At 38.9% G+C, this 22,830-nt stretch overlaps 1 protein-coding gene across 9 annotated transcripts in view; it reads left to right on the top strand.

Annotated features, from left to right (window-relative positions):
- LOC108740886 (homeobox protein homothorax) overlaps positions 1–22,830 on the top strand; it is a 286,672-nt gene that overhangs the window by 232,632 nt on the left and 31,210 nt on the right. For all 9 annotated transcript variants that reach the window (XM_025974404.1, XM_025974408.1, XM_025974402.1 and 6 more), the window contains 2 exons: positions 3,705–3,812; positions 17,657–17,802. In XM_025974404.1, coding sequence (XP_025830189.1) covers positions 3,705–3,812; positions 17,657–17,802 — 254 coding nt within the window. The remainder of the gene's footprint in view (positions 1–3,704; positions 3,813–17,656; positions 17,803–22,830) is intronic.

The following is a 22,830-nucleotide window of genomic DNA, read 5'->3' as shown; positions in this document are numbered from 1 at the left end:
CGTTCGATCGCGATATGGCACCGACCGAGATCAGCCGGAGGATCCAATGGGATGGGATGGGACGCTGATGCGCTCGCTTTACCGCTGGACTTGCCAGTGGTGGTTGGGTCGGGATGGGAGACGAGACGGATGAGATTTATGGGCCGCAACGATGACCGCTGAAGATGTAGAAACGAAGGCGAACATCTCTGACCTCTTACCTTTTCCATATTCCCTTAACACAAACAAAAAATGCAGACATCGCAAACGCAAAAGAGCACCTTTTGGTTGGGACTCAAGTATTGTTTTTCCTTGAGGGTCGTAGGTGCTTTCATTTGTATTCCTACCGTGGTCATGTAAACAGATTTAAATGCGATTTGCCAAAGCGTAACAAATTTGAATGAAGACTGCGGGGATTGTGCGTGACTTGGAAGTTTTTAAAATCTGACATACAAAAGAACAGAGCGCAGTACTTATACGACTACGAGCATTGAATCGGCGGCTCATCGAGACATCCATACGCTGAATTGCCTTATTGTTTACATGTGTAGGTATTTGTCGACTTTCCAAAGACCCAAGGCTATCCACCAATCCGTTTGTATGCGTGTATATTGTACAGCATACAGTTGATATACCAGTCAGTTCATCCGAAAGACCGTCAAACCCGATATCGTGGCAGCCGCGCCGCATTAAAAATCCTATAACGTTGCATTAGCATAATCGCGGGAATTACGTTTTTTATGCCGCATAATTTTTATAATCGCTTCTTACACTATGCATACGGATTACATTATTGGCCAGCGATTAGATCCTTCTACTTACGACGGTAGACAGATGGACGGACGAGGAACGCGATGATACTGCATCGAGATTTGAACTATTTGGTGTTTCCAGTTTCTTATTTTTTGAAATAAATAACTAGGCAATTAATTCATCAAGGAATTCAAACATAAGCGGACGATCTTCGACAAAGTACTTAANTAAGTTGAGGTTCATAATTTATTGAACGTGTCGAGTCTTTCCGAAAATATCTCTAACTTCTCTGAAAACTGCCCGGATCTATCCGAATTCTCGAAATTATTTTAACAAAGCTTATTAATGCTCGAAAGCTTTAAATTGGATCAATTGAATTTTCCTGTAGGACCCGTTTTTGAAAAGATGATGCTGCCTCCGCTTGTTCAGTTCTCATCTCGATACTAGTGTGTGTATTTAGCGGTATATTCAACGGCGGTTCTGGGAAAAATAAAACTGTCTTGTAATATTTGAATAAACGTTTCTATCTCGTGAATGGTAGCATCATTTTGGCGGTAACGTTCCTGAAAATTATAATCGAGTTTTTCGGTAATGGTGAACCACGTTCTAAAAAATTCATGACCAAAGTTAAATCGACTTAATAAAAACAACGACCGGTTGTTGCAGGTTACGACGCGGAATAATTCTCCATTTGACTTCATTTGGTAGTGACGTTATTGTCATAGAACATTATTTTTTATAGTAGTGTAGCGGCGGTAGCCCGGGCCCGCAAGATATCCGAGGGGAAAACACCACCTTCCATTCGTTCGTTCGTTCATTCATTCATTCTTCGCGTTATTTTCTTCATGAGCGAATTCGGCACCCTCATAACAACACGGTGTGACGAGGCGTCGCTGCGGTCACACTTCCTTATCGCATGTGATGCGCTGTTTAAGAAAGAAGGAAGGAACAGGATAAAGTATAAAAGGGCGTAACCACATTCTTTCGGCGGCGGAACAACGTGTTAAAACGGGTAAGGTTTTTTTTCTTTGGGGAGAACACGATGACGCTCGCGACGTTCTCAAACGCTGTTTATGGTTCCGAAAACTACGGCGAAACGCGCCGACTGTCTTCTCTATACCTTCCCCCACATCTGTTCCAAATTACATTTACTGCAGTATTATATTATGAATAAAAGTCATTTTCGCATCACAATGAGTTTAACTTCTTTCACCGGAGGGCGAATATTACATTTACCGACCACCCGTTGCGTCCAAGGGAGACAGGGAACTAATTCCTGTAACGCCCGCTTTGGTTCGCGAAAGTTTCGATTTGATAAAGAATGACACTTTGGTTCTACTAAAAAAAAACATCCTTGTATCTTGGCTGTATATTTACTACAAACAGTGATCATAATCTTCTCCATGGATATGAGATACTGAAGTTCAAGAAAGTGACAATTTAACCTGATGCTGTTCTGATATGAGCTTCTTCAGAGATCCTTCCATCTTCGATGCCGGATGTGGACCATGGACCACAAGATGAAAGGACTTCTGAAAAAGCTCGCAACTCATGCTAGTGAAACATCAGGAAGCAACTCCAAACGACGACGGCCTTTAGGTCCGAATAAGGACAGCATGAGTTCATGAGAGTTTTTACCAGTTACTGACAATTTAGTTGGAGCATATTGTAAAACTTTAAATACAAGAATTTTTTTGAATTATTGTTTATACGTCTTTAAAAGCTAAGGACGATGTTGGTCTAAAAAGGCTATTGATGGACATCTTGTGAATTTAGACGATTCATCTTTAAATAGTTGTTAAATTCTTCTCTCGATCGAAAGAAGAAACATCAAACAGATTTCTACTTTTGTTATTTATTAGCTGGGGACTGGGTTCCTTTTAAAAAACCTCGGGGGATTCGACAATTTGTAATCGGTATATTTTTGGAACGAGAACGTTGTGAATTCGATACCTCCACTACAAATACAAACACATACCGACTACACACGCACATTCACTCGCGCTGCTCACTTCCAGCCGTCATCTGTCTACCATTGATTACCCACCCTGTCACCTAATTTCCAAATAGAAGACTACCACCCTAGTGCCGGTTTTTCGTTCGACATACACATACGTCCTCTGTTCTTTTAATAATAGATTCGTCAACGGGTAGCGGCGCGGCGCGGCGCGGCTTGCGGACCGACGCGAGCGTCTCCGTCCAAGTCCTCGGCGTCGCACCGTCCCGTCCTCCCTCTCGTCCTTGTTTTCCTATCTATTAACGATTCATGACGCTACGAGCTGTTATTTTCCTATTTGTTATGTTAATATCCTATAATTTAGAAGTGTTCGTGAGTTGTCATGAATAATTCGTCCAATAATAATTGACGACTAATGCCGAACACGGTTCGTTAAGAAACACAATAATTCCTTTGCTTGCATGCCAGAATAAATTTACACATAACACTTCTATTCACTTACATTTATATATATTTATATATGGATGGCATTTATACAATATATGTATGTAGGCACTTATATAGGTACACGTATTAACAACGACAGACACATCTTTAGTGCCGATCAGTTTGTTGCATGGACGTTACGTTTGAATATTTTAATAAAACGCTTTTGACTTTGTAATAGTTACCGCCATTGTTTATTGTAGCTATTATACCCCCTCCCTCCTTGTTATTATCACTCAATGCCATTTGCATTACCATAAAACACTACAAGACCGTAACAGTCAACAGTTACAGACAGGAATAAATATATGTATAATAATCAACTGGAGGATTACGGATACATACCTATTACGCATGCACTTAAGACTATTCCTAGATGCCACAGTTTTTTTTTCTTCTAAAGTTAATGTCATTGTTTTCCGATGAATGTATTAGAAAGGACTGTCTCGCAATATTTCTTTAATTTTGATACCTACAGATATTATATATTTATGTATGATATCGGATAACATGTTACAATTTGTTCCAGGTAAATGGTGTCCGAGGCGGGAATGGTCAACACCTCCGGACGCTCGAGCGGCGAACGATGCAGCTCGAAGGGGTGTTCTCTATTCCTCGGTGTTCCTTGGGAGTCCGGGTAAGTTATCCTAACAGAGTATCTTTAACAAATTGAGCATTGATCTTGCTACAGGAACCAAAACATACCATGCTCTAAACAGAGCTTCTCATTTTCTTCGTCTAAATCGTCTACTATCCTTCTAAATATCCTTAGTGCTTTTAAGGAATCCTTCCAGTGTATCTTCAACAAACGAAGGATTGGTCTTCTTTCACGAATCAAGACATAACATGCTCTAAATAGAGCTTCTCATTTTCCGAGTTTAAATCGTCTACTATCCCTCTAAATATCCTTAGTTCTTCTAAGGAATTCTTCCAGTGTATCTTCAACAAACGAACGATTGACCTTCTTACACGAACCAAGACATACCATGCTCTAAATAGAGCTTCTCATTTTCCGTGTTTAGATCATCTACTATTCCTCTAAATATCCTTAGTACTTCTAAAGAATCCTTCCAGTGTATATTCAACAAACGGAGCATCGAAGTTCCTACATGAACCAAGGCATACCATGCTCCAAATCGAGCTTTTCATTTTCTGCATTTAATTCGTCCACTATCCTTCTAAATATCGTTAGTCCTTCCATACAATACCGATCTTATCACTTCCGTGGTTTAGTTTTGAAAGGTCTTTGTCATATTCAACGACCGACGATCGTTGCAGTTCGCTTTGCGGTAGTAGTAGCGTCATCGGATGCATCCCGATCCTGCCGCAGTCCTTTGTAAAAGAGTAACAAGGTCTATCGCATACGTATACAAAAAGACACGCGGCGGATGTAGTAGAAGAGTAGTAGGAACGTCGGAGACGACGACGACGACGAACCTTTTGCTTGTTTTAACTTGAAACAAGCTTCAGTGGTCTGTGATTCGCGCCGCATTACCTCGCCATCAAGGAGGCCGAGGCTTGCGTTCCGGACAGAAAGCTCGTCGAAAGTGCGAGGAGGACGGACGGCTGTCGTCATGGTAACCGACACATTCCCGCCTCGTGGCCATGACGACGGCCACGCAAGCGCAAGATTCGGGTTAAGGTAGTGAACGTGAGGTGAACAGAATATGGCGAAGTTTTGTCGAGAGTGAGCCGAAACGCGTCGCGAAAAGGAAAAAACAACAATCGAAACCGTCGCTTTTCCATTTTTGCACTGCCTCACATCCTTCGAATGGAATCGTGAGGTCATACGGTGACGCATCAAGTGCTCACCACAAGTGGGTCGAAGGACACGTCCACCCTCAGCCCCAAAGTTACCATTCAAGACATGCAGTAACCCAATGATTGTCTCTATGTCACTAAAAGAGGAATGCAAATATTCCATCCTTTCATAGTTTTCTTGGATGACTTTTGAATCTGACGATTCCTCCTCTTCTTTTGTACATAGAATCCTTTCGCTCATCATTCATGAATATTGCGAAAGTTGAGTATGTTTTCATTTGAATCGCTCGAAAATTTGAAAGGAATACAGAACAATAACATTCTGGGAAGATTTTGAAACCGGGTCTTGCCAGGATAACGATCTGCAAAAGACAGGAAATTCGCACAACGATAAGCGACAGATTGCCGAATGGTAAAAAGTGTGCACAACAAAAAGAGATGGAGGCAGATGGATAGATAAATAGACATCGGGTGATGCGGGAACGGCAAAGCTCATCTGTACACTCTTCTTATTCTTTTTTCTATTATATTTCTTCTCACACGAAAGGTCAGGGTCGCGTCTTCAATATTGCCTCCGCCTCGGATGGATTAAGAATCTTATCCCGCTGGATATTGTGGGTACGTCTCGGTAATTCGAGAGAGTGACCCGGGGTCACCTGGTGGACCCTGATTGGGCCATCCATCACGCGTGCCGTAATTGGTTCCCATGGAACCGCATCGGATCGCGGAGAGTAATTGTTACCTTAGAAACGAGTCCCCATCAGTCACGCGCCGAACTCATTTCTGGAAACGCGCTGGCTGATGTCGGAGCTTCGTTGTCTGACATTGGCTGGCCAGAAAACTGATCCGTGCCGCAAATGCCGATGTTTCATACTCGTCCATGGCGATGAACAACTTTATTACTTGGCCTATTCATGTATCCGTGACAAAATAAAAAAGTTGAGGACAATTTTGAAGGAAGGTGCTTCTTTAAGACTTATGGAACTCCACCGAAGATCTGAACTAGGCTTTCCAAACAAAAGTGTTGATACTTTTAGAATGACACTCTTATTATTTTGCCCAGACTCCTTGATTGCAAATGCATTATATTCCTCATTACCGTTAGTCGTCCGTTTGGGTACATTCAATTATCAACAGAAGCAGCGGGATCCTTGATGCGGTCGCCTGGGGTCGGCGGCAGCAGTAGCATGAGAGTGGTAGCAGTTCTTGCGGTAGGTTTGGGACGGAGAGGGCCCCCTTTATGCGGCCTGTCAAACGCAGCTTTCTGATCGTATGGGGGCGCACGTGTACGTGTGTGCATGTATATACGTGTATTTAGAGACGCTCATCTCGCGGCCTACTGCGTCGCGACGAAATTTTTATTCACTTCCCCAAAATCTGCACCGTATCGATTGATAAGGAAGGGGGATGAAAAGTGACGTAGCCGAGACTCCGACTACTCAACGACCATATCGCGATATCAGGACCCGATTTGTGTGGAAACAGTTTAACGATCTAGAGAGAGAGAGAGATAGATAGATCGGGTTGTTATTTTGTTACGTATTTGCTCGCAGGATAAAACGTAACTTTTTATGGTCCATTGGTGGGTAATTATACAAAGATGTATTTTGCGGTCACCAGAAAATTAAATTAAAATTTTAAGGAGTTTGTAGTAGAATTGTAAAAGGCACCTGTGTTACCCAAGCACTAATAACTATCTGTACGTATGCCTATATTGTACCATATAACAAGATAGTACATAGGTATCAATATTCAAACTTTCTTCTGGTCGCTGGATAGTTAATATTATAATAATTTATTCAGCAGAATGATTATTGCCAAAAGTCACTTTTACATAAGTGGCATTCTTCGGATTCTTTTTAACCCATAATTATGTATCAGAGTCGGTAAGGTGCCACGGTCAAATTCTTCTCTCTTTCGACTCATAAATTGGCCCGGTGAAAGTGGTAAGTTTCATGGGAAGAAGAAGGTAATAAATCAACAAATAACAGACTCTGTAATTATTAAATCAATGAAGCGTATCGTTGAAGATAATCTCCTGCTTTTTTTGTTGTTGTTCTGGCAAAGATACAAATTTGCTGCTTCGAAATTAAATTAATATTAACAACCGTATGCAAGCTTAAAACGATTGAAATTTCAAAGCAAAATCCAGAAACGTGAAGTATTTATAAACGCCACAAAATTATCATCACATCTGAAATCCAGGATCTTGACGTTTCTACCCTTCCTTGTTTCAATTGGACACTTTCTTTTGATATTTATTTAAACTTCTTCTATGCCAGCCGTGGATAAAATTGATGATAATAGGTAATGAAGTTAATTGGTTTACAGTATCCTTAAAATGTTAATTAGGATTGTAGTTTCCTTAACATACAAAATGTTAGTACCTATACCAGTTAAGTTACAGTTGTTAGTACATTACTACCTATACAGGTGTTAGTAATGGTAGTGCAGCGATTAAAATTGACGTTTATTATTAAATATTAACTTTAGTACTTCTAAATTTGTCGAAACGTCGATATTTATCAGCGGGATTCGCTGTTACCATGTGCTACAACCAGAGTATTAAAGGATTGCTAATATACGAAGACGTACGGTCATAGAAACATATGTAAATAATATTACACGATACGGGCTAGGAAGTTAGAAATCGCGATAATAATGCGTTTTTTTATTAGGAACCTGCTTTTCATATGTTGCGTCTGTTTCAATCGCAAAGGAATTAATGAACCCAGACGTTTCATTTTATATTCCCATTGCGCGAATGCCTCGACGTAATTTATGAAACGATTCAATTAAATTGTTTCCATACATCAGGATCGGATGACACAAGAAATAAAAACTAATGTAAGTGATTATACATTAGTTCATTACGTACCAAGTGCCAAGTGGACTATTAAACTAGCACTACTGCAGTACCAGTGGAGACTATTAATACTTTTGATGCATATATTGCTGTTTGAAGAAGAGCAATTAATTTTGTGGGATTTCACCGCGATGGAAGTGTCTTTTTCTTCAAGAATTACGGTGGACCGATGATGGCTGTTTTGACAGCGACGTGACGGTCGACGTCAGGTGTCGAAACGACGCTCTTGGCGCCGCGAACGGTAAACACGGGTCCTTTGATAACCGTTGTTTTGGCGTGAAGAGCGTGGAAATCCGCCACCACGACTACTACTACTAGACGAACGAAAGGTCGTTAACATGCTTTCTGCAAATGAGCACTATTTTTGGGACGCCGCGACGAAAACGACGGCAGCGTCGTCGTCCATCGACCGACGACAATGACGCCGTCGCTCGTTCGTTCGTTCGTTCGTTCATTCTCTTGGGTTGCTCTCTTTAATATTACTTCTCGAACGACATCTTTGTAGGCACTTTATTAAGTATCGCACAAGATCTGCGAGCCTTGTCACGTCTCAAGACAGACAGGAATAAAGCGGGCAATTTATTTGCAAACACTTGAGCCGCAAGTGCACCGCTAAGTGCCCCCCTGACACAACAATAAGATACGTGTTTTATGTCCTAATATTCCAATGCCGTTCCGTTTGCTTTTCTTTGTTTCGGCCCTGGTTCTACATTATTTTCTAACATAATTCAAATTTCATTTTTGCGTAAGCATCAAATGATCCTGCACCACAATCCTTGTGCCTGCAACGTTCTTTGCGATTTTCTGATCAAAAGCTCCTAGAAGCACAGGGTCAAATAATAAAAAGTTTCTGAACAATATATTCAGACTACCAAATCGTACACGATGACAATTAAGAAATTATCGTGTCAGTACAGTACAAATTCCTATGATTCTAGTAAAGTTTATAAGGTTTCTTACAAAAATTATTGGAGTAATATTGAATTTGTCAGTGTATGTTTTCATGTCGGATTTTCAATCGATTATCTCTTCAGGTAGGTATGTACTCTGGATATGGATACTCATAAGCATTTTCGAAATGATCTTGGAGATGTTATTAATTCGAGATCACGGTAGAGGCCATCATTGGATGTTCCTCTTTAGACATAATAACTTTTGTATTAACTATTTCTCCTTATTTCTCGTAGTTCAATTTCAGCCAATTTGACTAGAGGACTGTACGAGATTCTTTGTAACGTTGTCCAAGCTACATATTGTCAGCTATACCTCGCCCTAGAAACTACTACGTACATAAATCTTGGACTCAAAGTTTTTAATCTTCTTCCAAGTATCTATTGTCTCTTCTAATTTCCTTACGGATCCTGTTTGTCCGTCCTGGATTGTCTTTTCTTGTTGGGACGCGTGTAAGTATACACCGATAGACGCGGCAGTTAGATCAACATTTCTCGGCATCATCATCGATCGATAATGATGCTGTTGCAGGTAGATCTCGTCGTTATTTAAATCTTGCCTTTATCTCGGACGATCGCACCGTCCATGTCGGAAAAGAAGAATCGAAATTCTTCTAATGTTTATTCGTTTCTCTCTTTCCTTTTATTATAGTTATTTCGTTTTAAACAATACTTTTTCCTGTTTCTTTCTACATACATATATGCGTCCAGAGATGGATCGTCGATAAGAATCATCATAAGCCGTTGGTTGCGGTGGTGCTTCTTTCCGTTGCACGTCTTGTTCGGGCCTCGAACACGCGGCGAACAAGCTTAGTCCGTACGTTAACACAGATAAAGAATAAATCTTGTCATTATTTATTTTGGACGATGATCACCTTTATCGCCGCACGTCAATAGTGTTCCCGTGGCGGTGTCTTTTTTCTACCTTCCTCGCTCTCTCGCTCTCGTTTTATTCCTCTACTTTTTTGCTTTCCGATCCGACTGAGTCTCTCTCTGCGTTGCACGTCACGATGGCGTTGAATATTTATGAGGGCACAGTCACTTTTATCTTCCGAATAACTTAATTAATGGTCTCATGTGAACTATGTCTAGATGAACAGGCAACTGTGTGCAGACAGGCTTGTGATAAAGATTTAAGGCGATTTAGCTAAATTATGATTTATAAAAATTCGATGAAACCAGCTTTGACATCAAAAGTTCTGAAAATTATTTTATAAAATCTACCTATTAGTGTTAATGTTTTAATACCTCTTGTAAATCCTTATATTTACTGACGCAGGTACGAAGGACAAAAACCTCGTGATAATACAAATCCGAAATTTCAGTCGCATACGCGTACCTCGGTATTTATTATGCATATGTAGGTACATTGTACACTGTAAGATTGCGATATGTTTGAATGAATAGGTATTCAGTGCGGATGGTTTTCAGTTTTCGCCGTTTTTTGCCAAGGAAGCGGCGGCACCGTTTTGCGACACGGTGCATATATACGACCAATTTGAATAATTGTTTACAATTTTCCTTCAATTTTGTGGGAACTCGAGGAGCTGCCGTGTACGTGTAAGTCGATGATCGAATTCGAATGGTCACTGTAATATAATTGGTATGCCGACTGTTCGAAAAACCTTTGCATGATTGTGACATGAAAACGAATCAAATCAAACTGCATCTACTTTAATTAAATCCCAACTAGGATTTATAGGGGGCATACCTCGTGTGTGTGTGACATCATCAGTCTTAATAGAAGGCATATCGTTAAAGGGTACTATCAATAAGGCCAAATCAGGTTAAAAGGCTGCAACGCCAGGACACGTAAAGACACCTAATATCCTTATTAAAAAAAGTACTCACCATAAAGTTACTTCCTTCGTTCTGTGGAGCGGATGGTGGACATCATAATTCCTTCGTATGAATGTGTGGACCTGAAAAAAGAACAAATAAATATGTATTTTAGTAATTTTGTAACTTATATACGTTTATATACATACAAGCAGGTATGTATTTAAAAATTTATAGTTAATTTGTCAGACATCATCTTAGTTTTTAAAAATTTTAAGCCATTTACTTAAATACGTAAATTGTGCATGTTTTTATGTTTTGTTGAATATTTATGTATTTTTTCATTTCATTACGTAATGCAAGCAGCAGGCGGTTATGTAAGAAATTTATTTGATTGGAATTTTGTTTTGTGTTAAAAGAAAAATTGAGTACGTGGTGTCGTAAACAGTCAGTGTTAAAGTTGTATCAGCAGCGACGGAGTATAGACGTTTCAGGATATGGGTAATATTTCCCTGTGAGTTATTTATTATTCCGTTCCAAAATCCTTTTCGTACTTACAAAAAAATACAATTTAAAAACAAAGTGCTACAAAGATATTCCACACAAAGGTCCAGATAGAATAAGGATTCGGATGGAATGTTTAAATTGCTTTTTCTCACCGAAATCGTATCCTAGCATAGTTTCGGGGTTCTTGGAACCGCTACGTGGCTCATTTTCGATGCATACCTAACCCTTTCGTAACCGAAAGAAAAACAATTTAAAAAAAAAGGAAACGATATCCATCGCATCATCATCAACGAAATTCGAGTACGGGACGCGGCCGTGGGCGAGAGAGGACCGAGGAAAGAGTGATGGCCGTAATGACGGGTCACGTCAGTCACCCATTGGCGCTGACTAGGCTGTGAAAAAATATGATGGTCGAGGAATGTGCGCGACCCGCCACCTTGGATTCCTATCGGGCGAATGCTTGCATAGCACGGCATATATCGAGGCGGCTTGGGAAGATCTATTGTCTCGGGAAACAAAGCCGTTACTACAACGTTTCGTTGCCTGATGCCTGTCAATGTTACTGTAATGAACACGTCATAATATCCTTGCATAGCAAAAAAAAGATGTTCCTTTTCGGAAAGAAAAAAACTGCCCACGTAACATATGGTGCGAAACCGGTCGAGGGTAAACACCCTAGACTTCAGAAATATTCACCCAATATTGGGAATCAGGAATCCCATTAGTGAATGTTCGAATATATAAATAATCCTTTTGTTGTTGACATATAAAAGAAAAGCGTCCCAAATTACATAGTAGATACTAGAACTTATTCTGGAATCGCTTCCGGATGGATAGAGATACAGATTTCTGGACAATTTTTCTCAGCTTTAAATTCGAAGCCTGTTAAAAACTCAATTTCCCGTTAGGGCGATAAATCATGGAAATATGGGATAGTCATTTCGACCGTCTCAGGCGTTGGATAGAAGAGTCAAATAACCATTTCCTTCTTATTGCATGCCCTTTTTCTTTTTAGCCCTTAAAACGTGAAATTACTACCTATTACTTTTCATCTTCTCCACCTAATAATAATTGAACCTTTTTGGATCGGATCTTATCAAATATCGTAACTAATTTTTAAATCACAAGAGAATCAAATCAAAACTTGGAATTGTCTGTCAAATACCTAGCACTAATCTAAATTGTTTACGTCAAACGTAAAGCTAGCCGATTCCCTAATTAAAATTAATTCAAAATATTTACATTTACCTGGTGCATCAGACAAAACGTTCACATATTTACGTTAAATCCACTGAAAGAAAATACTCATCTACAGCACTGATATTTATAAATATTGTAAGGCGACTAAGAACTAACTCGTCCTTCGTTGTACAGTAACTACAGCAATGTTGTGCGACAAGAACCGATCTAGTACGAGCTGCCAAAAGAATGAGCAGGATGGGACATACAGATATAGAAATAGATAGAGTTATCGTAATGTTGAAAGCGAATTCCTTATCAGTCTTTTACACAAACACAGTTTCACAGCGTGTATACGTACTGAGAACAGAAAACGATTTCCACTGAATTTCAAGAATATTTATTAAAAAGCAACAAGAAGAATTGAAGATGGTACGCACGCCTAGGAGATAAATCACGGACACATTATTCAAAGTAAAAATAAAGTAGACGGCAAAGTATTTGATCCTCTGCTACGGTCGGCATTTTTTCGTGAACCAAAACAATTGCAATTAACATAAAAAAAATTGCCGGAAACGGGTCAACATCCGGCAATTTTTAACCATTTCTGAGCCACTAAGTTGTCACTTTCATTTACTGGACTCATTAGTATCAAAACATTAAACTTACCATGTACCCACAGTATTGCGTAATGCGAATCCTTACCATATAGGATATAGGAAGTAAAACAATAATACAACAATTAGTACATCTAGCAGATATATATTATTTACTATAATAGGAATTAAAGTTTCAATGCCCAAAAAAAACTATTTGGTCATGCTTACGTGCCCACAAATTGTGGGTTTTTACCCACGCTTGGTGTCTTCCTTTATTGTTTTACATCACATCGGGCTCATTATGGACCCCGCTATTATATCTGGCAAAGAACAAAAGATACAGGTGTCTCTGTCTGTCTGTCCGTCTTTTCCTTCCACGGCTATTGTAGTGTAACAACAATTCTTTGACGAGTGACGAAATGAAGTTGTTCTGTCTACAATAACGAAGGCAATTACCCACCCTACGGTAAAAAAATAATAGCAATAGTGACACTAGAGTTTAAGAAGATTAAGCGTCAATTTGGGAGGAAGAGATTCTACCACGGAGGGACGTATGGTGTTGGGACGATGGGCGGTTGGTTTAGTTCCAAGGTGGATAAAAAGCCGGTCGCAATTATACTAACACTTGAAGTAAAAGGCCAAATTAGATTATTATTTGAGCACAGCAAAATTCTGATGGATTTCCTTGTCGTCATCAGTCCTAAGACTGGTTGGACACGTACCTCCACTCTTTTCTATCCTCAGCTAAACTTCGCATTTCCCTAAAACTAGAACAGCCCACATCCCTAACTATTCGTGAACAGTAATCTAATCTAGGTCTACCTCTACCCCTCCTAACTCCTGTTTCTGCCTCTAATATGTCTCTGACTAGACCTTCATGCCTGANTACTATAAATAACTAGGCAATTAATTCATCAAGGAATTCAAACATAAACGGATGATCTTCGACAAAGTACTTAAAAACTAAAAAATTACACCATTCTTATCCTGAATCTTTAACCAATACTTATACTACTATAAATAACTAGGCAATTAATTCATCAAGGAATTCAAACATAAACGGATGATCTTCGACAAAGTACTTAAAAACTAAAAAATTACACCATTCTTATCCTGAATCTTTAACCAATACTTATACTACTATAAATAACTAGGCAATTAATTCATCAAGGAATTCAAACATAAACGGATGATCTTCGACAAAGTACTTAAAAACTAAAAAATTACACCATTCTTATCCTGAATCTTTAACCAATACTTATACTACTATAAATAACTAGGCAATTAATTCATCAAGGAATTCAAACATAAACGGATGATCTTCGACAAAGTACTTAAAAACTAAAAAATTACACCATTCTTATCCTGAATCTTTAACCAATACTTATACTACTATAAATAACTAGGCAATTAATTCATCAAGGAATTCAAACATAAACGGATGATCTTCGACAAAGTACTTAAAAACTAAAAAATTACACCATTCTTATCCTGAATCTTTAACCAATACTTATACTACTATAAATAACTAGGCAATTAATTCATCAAGGAATTCAAACATAAACGGATGATCTTCGACAAAGTACTTAAAAACTAAAAAATTACACCATTCTTATCCTGAATCTTTAACCAATACTTATACTACTATAAATAACTAGGCAATTAATTCATCAAGGAATTCAAACATAAACGGATGATCTTCGACAAAGTACTTAAAAACTAAAAAATTACACCATTCTTATCCTGAATCTTTAACCAATACTTATACTACTATAAATAACTAGGCAATTAATTCATCAAGGAATTCAAACATAAACGGATGATCTTCGACAAAGTACTTAAAAACTAAAAAATTACACCATTCTTATCCTGAATCTTTAACCAATACTTATACTACTATAAATAACTAGGCAATTAATTCATCAAGGAATTCAAACATAAACGGATGATCTTCGACAAAGTACTTAAAAACTAAAAAATTACACCATTCTTATCCTGAATCTTTAACCAATACTTATACTACTATAAATAACTAGGCAATTAATTCATCAAGGAATTCAAACATAAACGGATGATCTTCGACAAAGTACTTAAAAACTAAAAAATTACACCATTCTTATCCTGAATCTTTAACCAATACTTATACTACTATAAATAACTAGGCAATTAATTCATCAAGGAATTCAAACATAAACGGATGATCTTCGACAAAGTACTTAAAAACTAAAAAATTACACCATTCTTATCCTGAATCTTTAACCAATACTTATACTACTATAAATAACTAGGCAATTAATTCATCAAGGAATTCAAACATAAACGGATGATCTTCGACAAAGTACTTAAAAACTAAAAAATTACACCATTCTTATCCTGAATCTTTAACCAATACTTATACTACTATAAATAACTAGGCAATTAATTCATCAAGGAATTCAAACATAAACGGATGATCTTCGACAAAGTACTTAAAAACTAAAAAATTACACCATTCTTATCCTGAATCTTTAACCAATACTTATACTACTATAAATAACTAGGCAATTAATTCATCAAGGAATTCAAACATAAACGGATGATCTTCGACAAAGTACTTAAAAACTAAAAAATTACACCATTCTTATCCTGAATCTTTAACCAATACTTATACTACTATAAATAACTAGGCAATTAATTCATCAAGGAATTCAAACATAAACGGATGATCTTCGACAAAGTACTTAAAAACTAAAAAATTACACCATTCTTATCCTGAATCTTTAACCAATACTTATACTACTATAAATAACTAGGCAATTAATTCATCAAGGAATTCAAACATAAACGGATGATCTTCGACAAAGTACTTAAAAACTAAAAAATTACACCATTCTTATCCTGAATCTTTAACCAATACTTATACTACTATAAATAACTAGGCAATTAATTCATCAAGGAATTCAAACATAAACGGATGATCTTCGACAAAGTACTTAAAAACTAAAAAATTACACCATTCTTATCCTGAATCTTTAACCAATACTTATACTACTATAAATAACTAGGCAATTAATTCATCAAGGAATTCAAACATAAACGGATGATCTTCGACAAAGTACTTAAAAACTAAAAAATTACACCATTCTTATCCTGAATCTTTAACTAATATTTATACTATTCCATCAAGTCGGAAGGGTATCTTGTGACATTTGAATTTTGGACCATTTATGCCTTGCAAGAGGATTTAAGTCATGAAAAAACTAACGATAAACAACCATAAAGAAGGTTAAATACTCGTATCTTCTTCCATGTGGCATAAAGTATCCCTTGAGAGTCTAGATGCTGATGATGATGGCGAGGTTAATCTGAATGCGTCGTTAACTATTTTAAGAATCTGTTAGAAGTGACGGAGGCGGTTCAGGAATCGTCCCGTTATTGTTTTACAGTGTCGGCGGCAAGAGTCCCGGGCGTTCGCCAGGATGCTCGTAAAAGAGTCGTTAGCTTTGTCCTGTGACAATAAGGGTAGCGGCTCGAGACTCGTCGCGTTCCAATTATTACCGGCGCTAAAACTTTTATGCACGCATAAACTTTTAAGACCATTGTGGTTTAACTTAACCACAATTTTACTGCATCGGCAGTTGATGGGATGCGCCGCTCGCTTGCTCGTCTTTCCTTCCGCTCTCATTCAGATACTGTCGTCACTACTTTTCCTTCGCACAATTATTTTCCCTTTACTTAGAGAAAGGTACAGCGTGGGCGATGCGCCCAAACGAATATCGGTTGAAGGTCGATCCCCTCAATATGATCGATCGTTTACCGTCAGATGTTTCCGATAAAAGTCCAATCGTAAGCCTGTGGCGCGTCTTACAGTACGACCATTATGGCGGTCCGCGCACTGACATCGTGTACCTATCTCTAAGTGAACGGACTGTAATGCCGATTTCATAAGGATTTGTAAATGTCTTTTCCTAAATAAAGACGTTCATCAACTTAAAATATCGAGAGGATTCGTTCAAAAGAAGAACGAAAAATCGGCACTGTTTTTCATTGGGGAAGAAAAACATTGTTTAATAATAATAGTCAAAAACTGTATCCCTCAGCTTTCTCCAACAGCTTGTCCAGAGTTAATTTAATGATGGAAACGTATAAGGATTCCAAATTCAAAACGCCTGAGATAAATTATCCTTTGGGAAAACAAGAACTGCTTCTAGTATTTTCCGTTTCTTCAAAACATGAAAGTATTTTTTTATTCTTCTCTAATCCATCAGAGAAATCCACAAATTACTTTTATTTAATCGTAACGTATTATTATGCCATTAACTTCATACATGCCATTTGATTTTTCGCACCGATATAACAGCAAAAACAACGGGGTCGTCGACGTACAAATGCATTTATTTAAAAGTGGTAATAGAACACAGAGGTTTAGAATAACAGAAGCAAAGCGTCGTTTGTAAATAAGAGAGCGAGAGAGCGCAACCGACGTCGCCGACTGCACCCTTAATCTGATTTCTTCCCTTTCAGTTTGCGTGTGAGTCATTAACCCCCACTCTCGGGCGCCCCCTTTGCTATGCATACAAACAATACACGAGAGCCATTAGGGCACCCGCAAAATTGCGTAGTGAAATTAACCCTGCATGCAGGGACCATATTTATACGAACCTACAATAACACAACACACACACACACTTCGAGGGTTGACAACCACCAAATCTGGGTTACTTGGATATATGTACATGCTGCTACAATCTAATATTTTATCCAATCACTTATCTACCCATAAAAATGAATTAAATTTCCTGACTTACTAAACGCGAAAATTATTACGATTTTTATGGACTGTTCTTTTGCATTGTTCCAGGCGATGCTAGCAACACAAGTGTTGGTAGCGGGGAAGGCACTGAAGAAGACGATGATACCAATGGGAAGAAAAACCAGAAAAAAAGGGGCATCTTCCCAAAGGTGGCGACGAATATCCTTCGGGCGTGGCTGTTTCAACATTTAACGGTAAGTAGTTCATTATCAAACTATTCGAAGGTTTTTCTAAAAGTATCGGCAATGAGCCATTTTATTGTGTTGTATCCATGCGAACCGTTGCTGTAATTGTTGGAAAATTTATACTGTTTTACTGTAAAATCACGTCCAGCATTTGAATGAATCATAATGCAATTAAGTTAATCTTTGGAGGGAAAAGAGAAGACGCTTTCGGTAGCTAACGATTTTGTTAAACTGCGAACAATTTTGCATTACGTCCTTTCTGGGAATACCCGTTTTGCAGGGAGCTGGCTTAAGAATTCCGTATGCAAATCCCAAAACGGTCGTGGACGCGCCGGAGCTGGCCCGGAAATTGTGATTTTTATCTTAATAGCAGAAGTTAAGCTTTTTCCTTCCATTGTATCAAATGACTTAAAAAATCCGGAAACAAAACTCGAAAAATATGAACGAAATGCGATAGTAACACTTAAATGTTTATATTGTTTTCATTGTTTTCTATATTTAACCCCGAAATGTTTGTGTTAGTACATACTAACTAACCCCTATTAAAGTTCTTGTAATTCGTGTAATTGACGGTTTGTCTAATTTTCGTTCTGTAAATACTGTACCATATTTATTTATGTTTCATGTCAGTGTTCTGTCTGGTTGATTTAATGAAAAATTGGCGACCTCGTTAAACTTCTATTTTTTACCGTAATACATTTACTAAACGAAACAGGCCATTTATTGACATGGCCTTTGACAGTTTTGTGAAAGCGAATAGAAATTTTTAACTTAAGTTTAACATATCGTTTATATATTAAGAAGATTGCAATCTTTTTTAACATATAATCATTGGGTACCTATAGAGTCAAGTTTATTAGAGAAAATTGTCTATGTCAATTTATAAAATCATCCTTAATTAACATTTTCGTGAATCCCTTCCACACAGCAGGATCGCTTTAGTTTCGTATTCTGTAGTTAGCGTTTGTCCATTACTCATGTTTCAAATTAAACAAAGCTGACTGTTGCCGTCGCGATTGCGAAGTTCGGTGTTGTGGGGCTAAAGGTTGGGAACCGCGCCACGGCAGGAAATTGTCCGGTTCACCCCTCCCTCCCTCTCTCTTCCCACCCGTCCGGGGGTTCAGGATTACTTCGGCGGTTCCAACCTTGCGAACGGGTCCTGTATACGTTATAATGCGTACGGTGGCGTTTTATCTGACGCCGGCATGCAAAACCACCAACGACAGTTCACCCCCGAAAACCCTCCCTTTGCATGTACTACTCAGCGATCCGCTATACGGAAAGAGTTTCCCGTTCGAATTACCCATTCGGTCACCAAATGACACGTTTAACTTTCAAAATTTTAACTCGACCAAACAAGACTAACTAAAGCTCTCTTATCGTGTTCAGGATTATTAGAAAGTATTTCGTATGTGAAAATCCTCTCGTGTTGAAAAATGGCGACGGATGTTTATTTGAACGTCTGTCTGTCGTTTTAAATCCTTGAGTTGTCCTGATGAGAAAAAATGCACCGTCGCTTGTTTTGTTGTCTGGCAGGGCAGCGTGTGCACAGCGGCATGTAAGAAAGAAAATCCGGGATGATTTGGAACGACGGTAAGCAGGACACATGTCGGCGGCCACTCCCTCAGGATAAAGTGGGATAACGTGCCGGAAATATAGCCCAAGATGCAGCCAAGCCGGAAATAGAAGCTCGTAGCCGGAAAGACCATTTTTTTCTTTTCGTTCCGCTCAGATATATCGGCGACACAATCGTAAAAATTCGAGCTTTTCGTCATGTACAAAATATTGGACGGAAATCGCCACGCAGATGAGGGTGCGTTCGCTGCAGGGGTGTTTTTATCTACTCGATCGATCTATCTTAAAGGTTTCTGGAATCTACGAATGTGCTTCTTACAGCATCCCACCATTTTTTGAAAGGTCGCATTACATAATGCATCAAATTAAAATGTTAGCATCGATGTCGTTTTAATAAATGTTAGATACGAATTGTTTGCGTAATCTCTTTCGTTCCCGCAAACAAACAAAAAAAAATGCCAATTCCATTTTGAGTAGATATATATATATATGTGTAAATGTAATGCCATTGTGGCTGCGTAACAAGAAGTAAGGTCAGTGAGCGTACGCAGAGAAAATTGGTTAAGGTTAGTGGGTTCGTTCTGTCGATGTCGACGGCACGGCTGTGCGGCATTACCACGGCAGCCACCTCGGAGTCTCGCGTTCTGCTTCTCTCCTGCGACTGTCAGCTGTCAGTTATAAAAAGTAATGGAGGCATTTCTAAGGAGGTTAGGTTCGAGTCATTCAAACTGACAGGCAACGATCAATAACGCCACTTGCTACAGACAAAATGCCTTTATCGGAGACGCAAACTTACACAATACACGAATATTTCAAAAATGTCGCAGTGTGTCGCCCCCGTCTGACACAGATCAGGAAATTGTGGAAAATTATTAGAGCAACGAACTTCTTGTAGGTAGTCATCTTCAAATAAATTTTCATTTCCTTGTTTCCAAAGAATGTAGAAAATATATGTCTGACAATTCATTCTACCGAATGCTTTACGCTCTTGGTGACTGTTCTCATGAAGACGTTGTCCAGAATGTCATTTTACCAAAGGGATGCAATTTAATTGTTGTGTTTCTCTTTTTTAATGGAAGATCGAAAAATGAATTTTTGGAACTAAGTGTCCATTTTTTTGGCTAGCCCAAATAGTCATAATACAATCAATCCAATCATCTGATGCTTTGGCATCAAGTTACTTGCATTAGAAAATTTCTCTTGGTCCCACTCGCATGTTATGGGTAAGGGGATAGAAGAAAAGCGGGGGGCAAGTACATGAATATTTGAGCGATGCATCAACCACCCTGATCCCGGCTTACTTTGCACGACTCATTAACCCGCGCGTTAATCCCGATATCGGATACTTCTCTCCTGCCAGCGACTAACACTACACCAACCACTACGATTGCTACTACCATTACTACTACACACTACCACCGTTGCTGCCGGACGTTTTATCGATCCACACCGACCCTTCTTGATGGCCGAAGAACGGTCAGAAAATTCGATATAAACTCCGCTATATGCTGGCAGTTTGTTTGATGTGAGAGACTACATTTTTCGTCATTATCGGTAAATTGACTGGTTGCAATGCGAAGGAAAATAGTACACATAAGTGATTCATTGAAAATCTAGACAAAAGCAACAAAATGTGTAAAGCCAAAAGCAGTCTTCTTGAAGAATAGCTTTTTTGTAGACCTTAAATAATTTCATCGATTTATAAAAATCTCACAGTCATCCCGAGCAATGTTCTAATATCGTCAATCCGTGCACCGGTTCGTTACTGTCACCCCCTCGATTGCAACCACCCAAATGGCCATTATTTACGACCCCGTCTGGTGTTGTCATTGTGCCACTCGGCGAGATATCAACGTGCCCTTGCTCGATGGTTCCAGCTGTAAGGATTTGCCGTAAAATCCTTGTCATTCTCGTTCGTCACCTGAGCCTTTTAGTAGTGAGTGCGATGGTCTCATATGTACTTAATAAATTAGTACTAAAGGATAGCTTATGTTACGTATTTCTAAAAATATAACATCAGTTCTTGATGTTTATTTCAGAGTAGTTATTTTGCGACTGATCTTGGAATTTCTTCCCTACTTTCTCGTAAATAACTTTGGGCTGCCGTCGACGTCGCGTCGTATGTCACGTCCCCGGTGATCGATTCGTGTTTCGAAATCTTTCGACTGCGAAAGTACATTTGTATAGTATATCGAAAATGTAACTAGTATTATCTAAATCCATCGAAGTGGGAATGCGCGCCGTACTTTTGCAGAGATGAAGGGATGACCCAATTTTCCCGGTGACTGGCTGCAGGCAAGACTCCGGGGGACAGTGGTGATGAATGTTGCCGTCGCTTGGCAGATTACTGCCGCCGGAATTAGTGGAAACTGCGAGCTGACGGGAATTATAGCGAAAAGCCCGAGATAAACTCAAAAAGAACCACCACGACTCTCGCACAGCACAGCAAAGCAAACTCGAATTTTTATCTTTTCTTCTCAAATATTCCAAACACATTCTCCAGTCTTCTGTTTTTAAATTTACCAACAAAAACGTACAGGTAGGAAGTTAGCCAAAAGAATAATTGTCAGGAATTTTCAGGCTATACAGGTTCCAGTAGTAATAAGTTTCTCTATTATGTACACAAGCAATTTTTTAGGTAATAGAAATATTTATTAGTATTTATCATAATGTTTGCAATTGTGAAATGACTGGCGTGAGTTATGACGATACCGAGACTGCGGCGGACGTGTGCGTAAAAGATGGTAAGGTGGTAGTTGTGGTGTGGTTCTAGACGACCATCCCATTTAGTTTCTCTGCTGGCGTGTGTACGCTCGATAAGGACGGTACTCTGTCATCGGTGACATTATCAGAACAGCTGCCGGCAACCTTGGCGACCTCCTCGCGCAAGCCGCGTCTCCCGGCGACGAATTACGCTTTTCTTCTTCCACCCAACAAACAATCGTCGTCGACAAGACTTGATGTAGACACGAATTGCTCAAACCGATCTTTTCTGACAAATTTAAACATCAACCGAATGCAAAAATGTAGAGACGAAAATGAATAGTTCCAGCAAATAAGTAATGTTGCAAGTTCTTTTCTGGAAATTCGTGAATCTGAGACTTTCTGGTGTGACCATTGTGTCTACCATTTTATCGAGCCATCATGTATCCATCTTGTGTTGTATAGAAGAATGAGCAACGTGCGTTCTCGATGGTGAGGTCAAAAGAACCTTATGACATCGACCGCGTTACTTCGAAAGAAAACAAGAGAAAGACGAAGACGGCGAAGAAACGAGAAGAGACGCGGACGAAAAAAATAAATAAATAAGGGAGCGAAACGACCAATAGCCGGTACATCTCGGTCGGCGAAGAGTTTAACTTATACGTATACCACAAGTATACATTTACCTGGAGGCTTTTCATGTCGTACCTGTTTAACAGCCAATCGCGGTCATGAGAACCACTGAATATTACTATTAAC

The sequence above is a fragment of the Agrilus planipennis genome, unplaced genomic scaffold (assembly GCF_000699045.2).
Source record: "Agrilus planipennis isolate EAB-ADULT unplaced genomic scaffold, Apla_2.0 scaffold40, whole genome shotgun sequence".
Lineage (NCBI taxonomy): Eukaryota > Metazoa > Arthropoda > Insecta > Coleoptera > Buprestidae > Agrilus > Agrilus planipennis.
The sequence above is the reverse complement of the archived record's forward strand: the minus strand, read 5'-3'. Positions and strand labels throughout refer to the sequence as shown.